General features: G+C 46.1%; 1 protein-coding gene across 1 annotated transcript in view; it reads right to left on the reverse strand.

The window, feature by feature from the left end:
* Window positions 1-11,546: 11,546 nt before the first annotated feature.
* ZFHX3 (zinc finger homeobox 3) overlaps window positions 11,547-15,271 on the reverse strand; it is a 176,912-nt gene continuing 173,187 nt past the window's right edge. The window contains exon 10 of the mRNA XM_065416524.1: window positions 11,547-13,096. Within this exon, the coding sequence (XP_065272596.1) occupies window positions 11,547-13,096 (1,550 nt within the window). The remainder of the gene's footprint in view (window positions 13,097-15,271) is intronic.

Genomic DNA, 15,271 nt, shown 5'->3' on the forward strand with positions numbered 1-15,271 from the left:
GCCACAGCTCTCTTCCAAACAGGCTCCAAAAACTGCTTGGTCTGACTGACGTTCCTGGGGCCAGATTTCCCAACATGCACACAGCTGCCTACTGGCTTTGCAAAACGTAGACATCTCAGCCCCTTTGAAAGCCTGGCCCCTATGTTACTGTGATACTTTTGGAAACTTTACCCTAGCGCTCTCCCCAGGGGTGCCCAGCAGAGTTTCTTTGCATTTGTGCTGGGAAGTTATTCTCCATCACTAGCTGACCCTGTAGAGCATGAGGGAGGGGGCAGAGATTGACAGGTATTTGTAATTCTCTCTTAGCTGGAATGTTTTTCTCATCTGAAAATAGAAGCTAGCATCGCTGTAAATGAAGATGTGAACAATCCTCACTCTTGATTTTTTTAAGAAAACATTGTGCGTGATGATGCTTTCACTTGAAAGAAGAGTCGGGCTCCTGTATTTTATTATTTTAATGACCAGGGACATGGGTTTTCAAAGGCATAAGCCTAGAGTTATGCTCCTAAATCCAGATTTAAGCCGAAAGAGGTAGCTTGATTTAGCTCCCAATGAGCTCTCTGGGAGCTTTTGGGTGAGCAGTACTTTTGAAAACGAGACCTCTTATTTAAGTGCCTAAATGTGGATTTCGGAGCCTAACTTTAGGTTGATGTTTTTGAAAACCTTGGCCTAAGAATATTTAGTCTGAAAAAGATGGAAGAGCAGATTTGTCTGAGTTACACACAATTACTAAAGGTTTAATGATGACTGACTAGCTGCTTCTTTCGTCCATACTTTGAGAAGCAGATGCAAGGACATTGGAAAACAGTAAATATCTTAAAAACCCAACAATCTGCTCTCCAGAGAGGAGTGAAGCTGGAGTTCATTTAAGCACACAGCGTGGCTGGAGTGAAAAGGGCTTTGATAACTGCTATTTACACACTTCAGAGTGCAGGCTAAGGCAGAGTTACAGTGCTTAGGGGAACCAACCTGGGTCATGTGCTCAGATAATCACCCACAAAATTTCTCTCTATATACAAAGATAAAAATGTGTTTCCCCTATACACCCAATTAGCTAGATACACTGAGGTTTTCACCTTTGTTTAAGCATCAGGTAGAGCCTGGACGTTGGGCTAAATGAACCTGTGGTCTCACCTGCTATTGCAATTCTAGGCTCCTGCAGCCTGCCAACTGTGCTAACGTAGGGCCTGTGGTGTGAATTACAAAGCCCTCTCCTCCTTCAGATACTTGGCTACATTTCACAAGCTGAAGTATTACTGGCATGTTGGCTACAGCAGCTCCAAGGCAGAGCCAGGCAGCAGATTTCAGGCTGTCCACGTCAGTGAATACATAGGAGAGAACCATAACCGCACTAATGTTAGAGCTGTGCAAGGGCCAAGCGGTCCGGCTAGCTCTTTCCCCCTGTCATGCTGCTTGAGCTGTTGGATTACTCCGTATTTTCCCCTCCATATTACTTAACAGCATCCGTTCCAACTCTCCTTACTGCTGCAGCTGCTGTCACTAATCCGTCTGCTGCTAACTAATCTGAGTCCTGAGAGTTGTGCTAAATTCCTCTAACGCCTGGCTCAGACTTCCCTCCTCCTTGTTTTAGGCTGGCAGTAAATTGCAAGGTGGCGCTATACTGCAGAATTCATACAACAACAAAAACACAGGCCTCTGCTTCGAACAGAAATTGGAAGCAAAACTGATGACAACTGTGGTTGAGAATCAAATATATGATACAGGGAGGCTACCACAGAAGTAGTGGATGGGTGGCCCACAACAGACAGCAGATGTTACATGAGAGACAGGAAGAGCCCTTAGATGTTACAGCGCTCGAGGCTTACAACAGACAGCTGCTGAGAGAGGACGGCCTGGCAAAAGAACTTCGCTCAAGGCCCCATAACTATTCTCCTTCCACTCTTCCACCCTTCCCTGCACAGGACACCAACTTGCTATCCCGCTGGTACTCTCAGATTAGTCTCGATTGCTACTGGTCTCAATTTGCCAGGACAGCCCTAATGCTGGCGGCCTACTTCCTGTGTTAGGGCAACCAGCAGCAGTACATGAAAACCACTGCCGCGTCCCTCCCCTACAGGGCAGCGTGTAACTGAACCTTTCCTTCTGTGGCTAATTCCTGGGAATGGAAAAGACAGTTACAGAGAACAAGGAGACGAGGCCATGTCCCTTTGATGTCAGCAAGCCACTGCCCAACTAGTGACAGAAAGCAAGCCGATGTGTGGAGCAGGAAAGCCGATCAAAGCCTTCAGCTACATCCATTTGATAAGTTGGTTACTGTACAACTAGAGGCAAAAGCTTCCTTTGCCTCTGTGCACATGGTACCAAAGAATAGCTGATGTCGCAAGGCAACACCCAGTCCAAAGACACAGCTGCAAACAAACACGAAGAGTTTCTGCTCTGTAGCAGAATTCCAAGCCTCGCTCTGGCTTGGGTTTCAGTTTTATATGTACTTTTATTATACCCTTCACTTTAACCCTGGACTAGTGACAGTTAAATTTCTTTTTCCTTTAAGTGATGCCAAAGAAAGTTTGCTGTATTTGCACCTGATCTCTTTTTACCAGATCATAGAGATCAGAAAGGTCTTTTTAGTGACGTCAGAGGCCGGCGCTACATTAGTCGCTGCAGTTCTTTAAACAGTGACGCGGTTGTAAAGCTTCTAGCTGGGAACTGGTGCAGCCCTGGGAAGTTTTCTGACCTATTTGAGTCTGATTTGCGCACTCAAGAATGGCTGTGTTTTAAACTGGAATTGTGCAGGCTAATCACTTGTGGGCTTGGTCCTGTAGGGAGTGACCTGATTCAAAACACAACAACAGCCGTACAACATCTGAAAACAGGGACATGCAGCTCTGATTAAACCCAAAGCCACTGACAGGCAACTCAGCACTGGTCTAAAATGGGGATTTTGGTTACGGCTGCACCTATTGTCAAATCAGCGTGATTTCACAACACGTGTAAAGTTAATGTGTGCCATAATCCCCCCCCCTCCCCATGAAGGATTTCTATTTTGTGCTCACTGTACAGTGGGAGAGGAAAGCCTAAGATAGGGATGTGAGCAAGCTGACAACAGGAAGCGGCTGGGTTGGTGCCCTGGCTGGAACCAATTGGCCAGTTCTTGGGCTTTTTCAGGCTGGGCCTGCAGACCAGCGGGGAGAGGCGGGAAAAGAAAATGGAGACATCCAGGAGATTGGGGAGCCAACTTTCCCACCAAAACCAGGGCTTTCTCAGGGTAGGGTGGCCAGATGTCTGGTTTTTGACTGGACAGTCCAGTTGAAAAGGGGACCTGACAGTGTCTGGTCAGATCTACTGACCGGACACCCAAAGTCCGGTTACTGCAGGTGGTGGAGGCAGGGAGGTACTGGGTCATCACCCGCGCCAGCCCCTAATCAGCCAGGGCCGCCTCCTACCTGCGTCGGACAGCTGCAGCTCCCAGCCCTGGCTCCCCAGGCGAGCTCCTCCTTTGATCCAGGCAGAGGGGTGGAGAGAGGGGAAAAGCAGTAAGTGATGGGGGGAGAGGGAAAGGGGAACAGGAGGTGGGGTCTAGGGGAAGAGGCAGGACAGGGATGGGGTCTCTGGGGGAAGAGGTGGGGCAGGGGAGGCTCCAGCACTCCTGCTGGAGTGTCCAGTTTTTAAATATTACAGAGTTGGCAACCTATTACTGAGGGCTGGGTCTCCAATGGTTCTTTCCCCTCCCCGCACTGCTGCTCTCATTGGTTTCGTTTTCAGGATCGCGTCTGTGGCTGTACTGCTGATAAACTTTAGCTCCATAATTCACCAGGGACGCTGCTCCACTGCTGCTGCAACAGAGGCAGGGCTGTGGTGCCACCAGGGATCAGGAGCCTTTACTGCCAGGTTGTCTAACCCTCCCCTGTATCGAGCACAGCGGCAGCTTCGCTAGGTGCAGAAATCATGAGCCAGGCCCCACAAACCGTCAGGTTGGCAGAAAAATGAGATTATATTGTGCCAGTCTCAGGGGTCTTGGGGCCTGGCTCATGATTCTGAACCTTTGAGGCTAGCGAAGCTGCCCCTGTGCTCACACTCAGTGGCGGCGTAAAGGCTGCTGATCCCTGTCTGCACCACAGCCCTACCTCTGGTGCACCAGCTGTGATTTTGGCCCTCGCTACAGGCACTCTCACCCCACACCTATCTGTCCCCCGCCCAGCAATTCATTCTGTCCCCACTACCAGCACCTGTTCTGCAGCTCTATGGGCTCTCCACCCTCCCTTGCCCCCTTCCCAGGCTGGGTGCTGTGGGGAGCAGGGGTGAGAGGGGAGGAACCAGCCCATTGCTCACAGGCAGGGCAGGGGGAGAGGAGCCACTTTGAGCTGCTGGGCTCGCCCTGTTCCCCCAGCTCCTCCTGCGAGAATGAGGCCTGCTCCTGTGGAGTGGGGGAGGGGAGAGCCCCACCTGCCCCTGCAGCAGCCCCGATTGGCTGCTCTAGCTCAGGCAGTGGGGCTGGCAGTCACAGGGGCTCCCACCAGACAGGCTTCAGCCCTGACTGGCGACGAAATGGTGAGAGCTGGTGACACCGCAGTGGTTAAAGCACCTGAGCCCTGTCTACACTACGGCCTTCTTCACTCCACTCCCTGCCCTGAACATCAGTGAGGAGTCCTGATTTCTGGAGGGGTGTGTCCCACTGTTCTCATAAGCCCTTTGGTTTTGTCCATTGCCCCATTTTTGAATGGTTCAGCCACCCCTCAGGGCAGAGCTGGCTCTCACAACCCCACTTGCCCCAGAGGATACTTCTGGAAACAAGCCTGGCAGAGGTTAAGCAAGTTTTCTGTATATGGAGAGTAAAACAGCACAGTAGACTCCACTCAAACTGGGAAAGTTCTGCCATATTTTGCTCACTGCACTATCAAAGCAATAGATTGCATGTGCCTCATGCTGGTGTGCACACCCGGTGCTAGTCCAGTTGAAGGTAAAAAGGAAAATGACACGTCACTGTCCCCTAGGAGCTTTGTGCCATATTCAGAAGAGGACAAAGCTGGGTTTTGCTGCAGTCTGCTCCATGGAGAACAGGTATTGGGCACATAAACAATGCAAACTAAAACACAGCAATTTTCAGCTTGGTGGTAGCATTCCCGTCTGCTGATGTGCCTCTCAATGCACCGGGTAACTCAATTCTGCATCCCTTTGCTTCTTGCCCCTTTTCAGAACAAAACTACAGCAAACTAAAACAGAAGTAGGGATTTTGTCTGTCTTCAGACTTGCACTGAAAGGCATCTAAAGCTTTGTCTGGTGTTAACCATTAAAATGCATTTCTGAAATTTACTGTTGCCCTGGGACATTTGCCACTTTGGAACATGAAAAATGTCACTTTTCCCATGGAAAAAAATAGCTTTAATTATGGTTTTTACAAATTTACAACTAACAAGTATGCATGCCCTCAGTTAACTGAATTGACTTCTGTCGAGCAGGTGCATGGCGTAGTAAGCTTTTTTCCCCCTGAAGCATTCCTACCTCCACAGTTACTGGAAAGGTGTGCTGTCTTGGCAGACGTATGAGCACTTCTTTGTATCCCAGAAAATATCTTGCTTTTTTCAAATGTTCCTTAAAGGGGAAATTAAGTTAGAAAAAACATGTAAATAATGTTGAGTTGTAACACAAACCTTCAAGAGCCAGAAAACTAACAGCATCATCAAAAGCAGCCATGCCCTTGTTTTTCAAGTGTTGTAAACTAAATATGAGTGATTGGATGTAGTATGCATTCAAGCCCAGTCATTCTTATTTTTGGGGATGCAAAGCAGTACAATCTGTATCTTGCAAGATTATATACAGGTGCCACTTCCTGGATGGCTTTGTACAGACATTCAGCAATAAGGACAAGATTTTCAAAAATAAGTGAGCCCCTTTTTAAAAGAGCCAATTCCAGACACATTGGGTCACTGGGAACTGCTGGGTGCTCAGCACTTTTGAAAAAAATCGTCCCACATATTTGAGGAGCCTAAATCAGGAATTAAAATAAAACACCCCAAACCAAAAGTACCCCTCTTCCCTGAGCTTTCTGGCTAGTCAATGTTCTAACCTTATTAATGAAAGAAAACATGTCTCCTCTCAAGCTGAGACTCTTGTAGTTTCCTGCCTCCCCTCACTGACTGTGATACTCAGGAGTGAGAAGCTCCCACCTGCCACGGAAGGGTAGGATGCCCCTTACTACAGAGAAGTCTGCAGACCGTCCAAGGACACAATCATGCTAAACAGCCTTCAGATCTTACCTACAATGGCTTTTTAAAAATTATTTATTCCTGTAGTTATAAATTAGAGATGAATGGGGGACCCTTGGGCTCTCTTTTGCATGTGGTCCTTGTTAATTAATGTCAAGGCTTTCCCACTGCAAGGGGCAGTTTATGTTTACATTCAGCAGTTTACCGAGTTTTGCTCCCATTGCAGCCTCTGCTCTAGAGAGCGAGGGGTTCTGTTATCAGAGGAAAGCGCAGTGAATCACTACTTACCGTTCTTACCTTCCTTTGCTTCTGGTTTAATCAGCAGAAGAAAACACATGCTGACTGGCTCATTTCTAATTTACAGATGTGAAGTTGACCTTACCTCGTAAGGCATCAAGCTTTATCTTTCTATCCGTTAATTACAGTAATGTGCCCAGATTTCTTACACAGTCATTTGGTAAAATTCAACTTGTACAATGCCCTTTTCATACACAACACATCCCAAAGCTGTAATACAAATGGTGCTACTTGGCTCATTACTTCCAATTAAACATTTGGACTCCATGCTGAGAAAAACTGATTCAAAGCACCAGCCCATGCACTCTCATACTAATGCAAACAGTGCCCATGGGCACACAACACCCACATGCTTGTGAGGGCAAATGACTATGCATGTGTGCACACACACACACACACACACACACTTGTGAGTGCACAAGGGGCATCTGCCTACAAGTATCTCCATGAACATCTAATTTCATGCACACAGATGAATGCACAAGTGTGCACACACACACAGTCCTACCAGCGAGCGCACTTGCATGCACACACACAAAACCTTCACACACCTGGGGACATCGGAGACAAGAGCTTTTGCTCATTTTTTTTTAATGTATCACAATGAGCAGGAAACATACTTGATGAAATATTTTCAAAGGAGTATATTCAATTACCATCTACAATCAACTTAACTATGACAACAAAGTTTTTGTGACAAATTTTTTTAAAGTTTTGAAAGTTCCATGTGGTTTCTGTTTCTGTTAGTCTCCATGTATTTTGGTACAGTTCGAGATCAGCATTGTTACAGTAACAAAAAAGCTAACAAGACTACATTATAGAAAAACACCAAGAACATCATTTTTGGTTTCATTTGCTCTATTATTTGTACATTGCAAAGGCTGTTCATATACCTCTTCACCTCATTTACGCTTTCTGTCCTACCCAAACTTGCCCCCCCAAAATAAACAAAAAAATAGTCAAAGCTTTGTGTTTCACAGTGGGCAGTATCTCAGCCAACAAACCAACCAACCAAATTTCTGCTTCTATTTAAAATGTTTTAATTTAGTTAATTTATTTTAAAAAACGCAAAATATATTTTCACAAACATCAAGGATGCTGGCTTGTGTTAATGCCTCTCTGTTGTCTGCATCTTCCTGCCTTGCCTACTGCACGGGCGCAGGTTGGCCCTCTAAACACATGCCTTACGGTGTAGAAACCTTTTTGCTCATTCTGCACCAGTGGTGAAAGGGCGCCTTTGTGTGTGAAATTTGGCCATCTTCGCCTCTTTAAAAAGCTTTTAATTTAAAAATAAACAGTAACCGGCTCTGTGCTGTGTTTAAAATCTTTTCCTTGTGGGGGTTTTCCATCTCCCCCTTTTCGAGGAAAAGCAGAAGGGAGGAGACCCCAGCTCTAAGGTTCTAGTTGATGCTGTTCTAAGTGGGCTGAGTAGTACCAGCTACTCGGGTCTCAGAGCTCCCTTTGGGCTTGGTGTCCAGCACCAGGCCACTCTGTGGGTTTTTCTATTTGAAATAGAAAAATGTACATTATGGGGAAATGTTTAAAAAGGCTTTGAAAATGGTCCCCTTCCCACAGCCTCTCAAGGAGCAGAGAGGTGCAAATTCTCAAGTGAAGGCCAGTCTGAAGGGCAGAAGTATAGACAGATATTGAATTACTGGCATGAATTTTAGTGCTCATGAGAGTGAGAGACTAACAGTGCTGGCTACAGATTGGCTTGGTGTGAGCAGACAGGCACCATACAAGTTTCCCAACACAGCCCGTATGCATCTCAACCCTGACTGGCACTACACCTGGTATTCTAGTTCTGGGCCTCTCCTGAGCAGCGACTGCTAACTGTACCACAGTGTGTTAAAAGACATGGAGGTGGGGGGAGAATAGTGATCTGATGGGGGAAATTATCCTCCAAGGACTTGGTTGAAACCATCACTCATTTCATCTGCGATTGAAGCAGTTTTACAACTGAGGAGTCCACAGAACACCTTCAACCTCTGTGGAAATTCTGCAGCAGGAGTCAGACTTTGGCAACCTAACCCTTCTGATGCTCATCAATTTCACTTCGAGTGAGAGCACAGGAGCTCAGCCTGGGCTGGAGAGAGCGAGCAGGCCCTGCAGCTACTGCTGCATGGCACTTCAAAAGGATGAGGCAATCTCAGACTGAAAGAGTATCTAGAAATATTTAGAAAAAAATATAAGGAAATGAGTTTAAAATACTTTTTAGTGGGTGGGAAGGAAGAGGGAGAAGAAGGAGAGAGAAATTGCACTATGACCAAACGACATAATAAAAACCAAAAGAGAAGATTTCAAAAGATACCTAGCAGAATTTGACAGATAAAGGTAGTGTTAAATTGTTAACTTGTATCACACAGAGAACCAAAAACAAAACAAAATATTTCTATATGATACAGACAGAGTAACATACAACAGTTAAATGGCAAATATATATATATATATATATATATATATATATATATATATATATATATATATATATATATATATATATATATTTCATAGAATTACAAACAAGATAAAATAATGGAAAACAAAAAACTGTACAACTTCAGAATTTAAAAAATGTTCATCTCAAACACAGGGAGAAATACAAGAACTTTTGTTAAAAGAAAACAGTTTGTTAAAACAGCAAACGCTTTGTGTACTTGTTTTCGTTTTTGACACCTTATGCTACAACTGGATACTCGTATGAATATTAGATGGTACTCTCTTTAGTATTGTCTACTTAAAAAACAATTAAAAAAGGAATTTGCACTGTGCATCAGCCTAGTTAGAAATATGTACAACATTTCAAGATCTAGTCTTTCATTAAACTAAAACCAAAAATTCATAAAAATAAGAGTCCCGGCTAAAAAATGAAATCCGTGTTTCATATCTCGGAATGCTCCAGTCTCTTGAAAAGTTGAGTGGCTTCAACATTGGGGAAAGAAGCCAGAAGGTGAACAATGGAACCTGCATTCACAGTCTTCGAAGTTCCCTTTTGAAATATAAGGAGGATGGCAGGGCGAATGATTTCACACTTTCAAGGGGTGGGGAGGAAGGGAGATTGTTTCTGTTGATGTTTGGCTAGGGAAGTGAAACAGCAAGCATCTGTCTCCAAAATCTACATTTTAGCAGCACAAAGTTTTTCTTTCAAAGTCCAGACCATAAGGGGTGTGTGTGTGTGTGTGTGTGTGTGTGTTTTCCACAAACAGGAATACAGAGATTAACATAAACACAAGTGCCTCACATACGGGATATTTTTGTTTTGTTTTTTGTTTTGCTTTCTGTACATTACTATCTGATTCTCTACGGGCTGCACCTCTGGGTCGCTCACCACTCAGACTGCCTAACACAACTTTGAAGTAAAAACTTGTGTTTTGGTATGTTGAATTTTCATAAAGAGTTGCCTCTCTGCTTGCAGAAGAAGCACAGATAACAACCTGGGTACTTTTTTATTCTTTTCTTTATTTAAACTTAGTTTTGTTTGTTTAAATCAGAAACAAATTCTCAAGTAAAAAGAAACCTTTTTGCTCATTCTGCACCAGTGGTGAAAGGGTGTGTCTTTGGATTTTATTTAAAGCATGAATTTTTTTTTTTTTTGAGAAAAAATGTAACAAAAGTTATTTTAAAAGAAGGAACAGAGTGCAGCCTAATTACACAAACAAACAAATGCTTATAGTTTAGGAACAGAATCCTTGAAGCATTTACAAATGAGGAAAGGAAGAGAAAAAAGGAAAATGAAAAATAAGAGATAAGTGCACAAGGGTAACAGACATAGGTAAATTGTATGTATATGTCTTAAAAAGTTTCAAACCCCAAACAAAAAATATTCTGCAAGGGATCCTACTGACCCCCCAAACCCTTTGAACTTCTTTCTTTAGTTTTTATAAAATAATTATGCAACCACCCTCTAAGAAATGAAGGCAGCGACCATAAGTGGAAGATTACAGGATGGGGGAAAGGGGAATAAAGGTACAAAGGGGGAGAAAAGCTTAGGCGAGTCAATGGATTGCAATCTATCTGGCTAGGAATGAACAAGACAACATCAAATGAGAAGCCGTCAGCTGGACCATACAAAAGCTAAATGTACACAAAAGGGTTTTTTCTTTTAAATCTACCATACTGCTTCAGTTCATTTCCAATGCAACAATCTACTCAACACCAAAAATGGTCATATCTATCATAAATACAGAAAGTCAGTTGTTTTAAAACTTATTTTTAAGCTCCAAGTCCTCAACACTCTTTGTGTTTTTTTTTTTTTTTCTGAAAAGTGGGAGTGCTTAACTTTTCCCCTTGAAATTGGCTTCATCAGAAAAGCTACCCTTAAAATCCCCAGAAAGCTAAAGCAGTTCACATTGTTTCTCTTGAATACTTTCTGCCCATTTTAAATTAAAAAACAAAAAACAACCCCCCGCCCCCCAGCCCAAAACAACCCTTCCCAAAACCCAACAAAACAAAATTCTTTTCTGGAACAAAAAACAAAACAAAAACCCCAAAAAGCAAACAAAAACATTTATATATATATATATATATATATATACACACACACACACACACACATATATATATATATATATAAACAATGATTCTGAAAACAGAACAAAGTGTGAGCGATTGACCTGAGAATAAAAAGACATTACATTTCTTTTTTCTTTTAGCAAGCCATTGGTATCTGAATGCTAAGATAACAAGAAATTTAAACTGTAGCACGGTGGGCTGCTTTCCCATACAGTGCATGCCGGCCTCTGCTGTGCTATCAATGTGGGGGCGTTATTGGAAAAGGGCAATATACAAGGGGTTTAAGCTCCAAAGACATTAAGGAGGCAGTATGGACTTTTGTCTCCCAGACCAACAGGACCTTCAAAAGGACAAATGTAAGAGTTTTTTTTTTTTTTTTTTTTTTTTTTTAATTAAAAGAAAAAAATGTAAAACCCACCGGCATTGTTATATGGGAAAACAACCCACGCTTTTTCTTTTTTCTTTTTCTTTTTTTGGTTAGAAGCTTTGGAATTGCAGTTAGTCTATTTTTGAAATTGGTTTGTTATTAATTTTTTTATTTAAATTCATTTTTGTATTGTTCATCTTCAAAGCTTACAATCTGAAGGTGTCCATTCCTACACTAGTTAGACCACTGTCCTTCGGGCAGCTGGGGTCTTTAGGCCCCTCCCCCGGGCTAGCCGGTCCATCTGACTTTTGGCTAAGATCCGTGTCAGACTCCTCCGAATAGTCGTCTGTTGGCATCGAGGGCTGAACCCCTGAGGTGCTGCATGAACTTGAGGTAACCGTTGAAGATGAGGAGAGAGGAGGGAAAGAAGGAGGAGGCGGCTTCCCAAGTGGAGCCCGGGAGACCACTTGAGGCCAAGACTTTCTGGAGGCGTGTGGGGAAGCTGAAGAGGAAGAGGAGGACAGAGGGGGTTGGGGGCTGTCGTTTGAGTGAGCGGCAGACTGCGAGGTAGATGCGGTGCTAGGATCGGGGAGGCAGGCAGAGTGAGGTAATAGACTGGGGTGCTCTTTGGCGTTTCTTGCTGCTCTTGTGATTGTTCGGTGTTTGTGAGGGGCTGACTCGAGATGCTGACTCAGGGCTTCGTCCCCACACACTGTGCTCTCGCACGCCACACACTGGTACGAGCTGCTGCCCTTGCCGCTGCTGCCAGTGGGCACATGAAGCACCATCTCTTGCAGATTCACCGCAGACTGGCCGAAGCAGCAGAGGGACTTCAGGTGGTTGCTGGCCGCCTCCTGGTCGCTGAAGCCCGCCTGGCACTTGCGGCAGACCAGCTTGTACTGCACCTTTGGAACAATGAAGGGGTCACACAGGGAGTCCGCACTTTTGCTTTCTGCTTCGGGCTCTTCTTGGGGTTTGGGCAGGAGGGGGGACACCTCACGGGGTGCATTTCTCTGCTCTTCTTGTTTGGGGGGTTCTTTGGCAGGGTCTTTGTCTGGGGTAGCAGCCCCCAGGGGGACTGGGGTTTGGCTTCCTTTGGGCTGTTGCTGCTGCTGCACTTTCTGCTGCTGCTGCTGCACTTGCCTCTGCTGCTGCTGCTGCTGCTGCTGCAACGCCTCCTGCAGACTCTGCTGATATTGCTGGTACTGCTGCAGCAAGGAGCTCGGGGACAGGCCTAGCAGAGCCTGGGACAGAGCAGGGCTGTAAGGGAACAGGCCTTCCATGCCGTACATGGGCTGCAGGTACCCGCTCTGCAAGGCCCCAGGAATCTGAGGGGCGTAATAGGGTGAAAAGCCTGGGACAAAGTAGGGAAGGAATTGGCTTGTAAGCAAGGCTGTTGGGTCTGAATTCAAGGCAGCCTGCAGTGCCTGAAGCTGGGCAGGCTCCACCGCATACTCCATGGTGGGTAGGGGGGTGGAAAGGGTCACCGCAGGTGCCTCTCCTTTCTCCTTCTTGGGCCCTGGCAGGGAATCCCCTTTCCCTTTAGGCGCCTTCTCCTTCTCTTTAATCTTCTCACTTTCCTTCTCCTTGCGCTGCTGCTGCTGCTGAGGGGCCAGTGCCGCGGTTGGTTGTGCTGGAGTTGGGGAGCTCAGCGAGGCGGAGGGCTGTTTATTTGGTAATCCAGACGTGGGAAGGCCAGGTGAAGGGACGCTTGTGCTGGGCAGACCCATCAGGTTGGGTTTTGGAGAAGTTAAAGCTAAAAGGGGGGGAAGCAACAATAAAATCACTCAGCACCATGCAGGTCGACGAGCCCTATCAGGAGTTATGGCTGAACAGGCCCGGCCCAGGCTGGATCCCAGCAGCGTCACCTGACGCCAGCTGCTCAGCCATGAGCCAGGCTGCAGGGGAGCAGCTCTGTAAGTGACACTTTTAACCTACAACGTGCTTTAGAAATGTGAGGTCAGGGCGCTAGCCTGGGACTCCAGAGACCCGGATTCAGTTCCCTGCTCAGCCAGACTCCCTTTGGGACCTTGGGCAAGGTCACTTGGCCTCTCTCTGTGCCTCAGTTCCCTCTCTGCACAATGGGGATAATAGCACTGCCCTGCCTCCTAGAGGGGCTGTTCATACAGATAGTAAAGACTGTCAGGAGCTCAAACTATACAGGCCAGATAAACACCTAGGAGTAATGAGTTAATCCGTTCGGTTTCCCTACCTAGTTTTGGCGACAGGGCTGTTTGACTCACCATACTTAGCTGCCTAATACCTGGCACCAGAGATCAGCTTCCCATACCACTCCCACAGCAAGGGGCCCGACTGTCCTGACCTGTTCTGGCTACAAGCAGAGTCCTGTCGGGCACGGAGGCAGAGGGGGCAGTGCTGACTTGGCAGAATGCCACGGGTGGACAGCAGCACTGATGCAGGGGGGATGGGGTGCAAAGGTGCTGCAATCATTTTTCCACTAATGAAAATAAGTTTTAGCCTACAAATATTTTTAAATGACAAATAGCAGGAAAGAAGAGAATGGAGGAGGGGCAAACAGGGAAGGAAAGGTGCAGAGCAAGAGGGGAGGAGAAAAGCAAAAGAACCGGTTAGAACAGGTGCAAAAGAGGAGCCCTCCTTTTCTTGTTTTCTTTGCCAGTTCACGGACCACCACTGTCCTCCTTGAGGAAAGCAGATCTTCCCCTAACACAAGTGTCCAACCACTTGAAGACCTCTCCCTCCCCCACCCTCTTTTCTTAGTTTGGCAAAATCCCTCTCTTAATGGTTGCAGAATGCTGATGAGTGTCTGCTTTCCTAGGAAATGTGACATGGATATGAAGTACAGAATCCCCTTCATACTAGAGATGCTTGGAATGTCCCTTATTTGGCCAGGACAGATGAATGTCTGCCACAACCCATTATTTAGGAACTGCTGGAGGGTGTCCAAGGGGTCGGAGAGAGAGCAGCCAGGGGAATATTGGCGAGGCCAGGGAGAACAGCAGAAAAGAATAAGCACTTGCATTGTAACTAATCTGTTTTGTGTATAAAGTGATATGATGTTTGTTGTGTTCAGCCACAGGACTGGAAAAGCAAGTGAAAAAGCCGGTGATGGGGGGGGAAAGGGAACAGCTGGGAAACCATCATCAATAACAAAAGGGGCAGGTAAAGAGAAGGGCAAGAGACAATCCACAACTCTTTCACTAGCCAACATCTTCCTTAGGCAGTCAGACAATCCAATCCCAGATCAGCTAGCTGAGTGAGGAATATTGTGCACTGCAAATTGTAAGGGCTGGAAAAACTCTAAACTTCAGCAAGGCAAAAGCAGTGAACGTTCTCCGCTCCCACCCTGCGAAGGAGCCAGTGTTCAGTGGCAAACTGGGAGAGTCTCTGTTTCTAAAAGCCAAGCTTTATCACATGCAATGCTAGGCTGTGGCCAATCACCACAATGACCTTTCCCTTCCGCAGCAGCTCTTCTCAGAGCGTCAGGCCGAGATCTTCAAAGGCACCTGGCGTTTCGATGGCCCATTCCCAGTAAGCAGCTTGCAAAATCTCAGCCTAAACTCTTTGGGGCAGGGACTATGCCCTCTTCTGTGTCCGTATGGTGCCTAGTACACCGGGGGCACCACTGAAAACAAACACTAGGGGTCTGTCTACACAGCAAAGAAAAACCTGCGGCTGGCCCATGCCAGCTCACTTAGGCTTCTGGGGCTTGGGCTATGGGGCTGTTCCATTGCTGTGTAGATGTTCCGGGCTTGGCTGGAGCCCAAGCTCTGTGACCTTCCCACCTCGCAGGGTCCTAGAGTCCAGGCTCCCACCCAAGCCTGGAACATCTTACCAGCAATAGAACAGCCCCGCAGCTCAAGCCCCACGAGCCCGAGTCAACTGGCATGGGCCAGCCATGGATGTCTAGCTGCTGGGTAGACATATGCTAATAATAGGATTGTAGACAACT

Source organism: Emys orbicularis, chromosome 14, assembly GCF_028017835.1.
Source record: "Emys orbicularis isolate rEmyOrb1 chromosome 14, rEmyOrb1.hap1, whole genome shotgun sequence".
Taxonomy (NCBI): Eukaryota; Metazoa; Chordata; order Testudines; family Emydidae; genus Emys; species Emys orbicularis.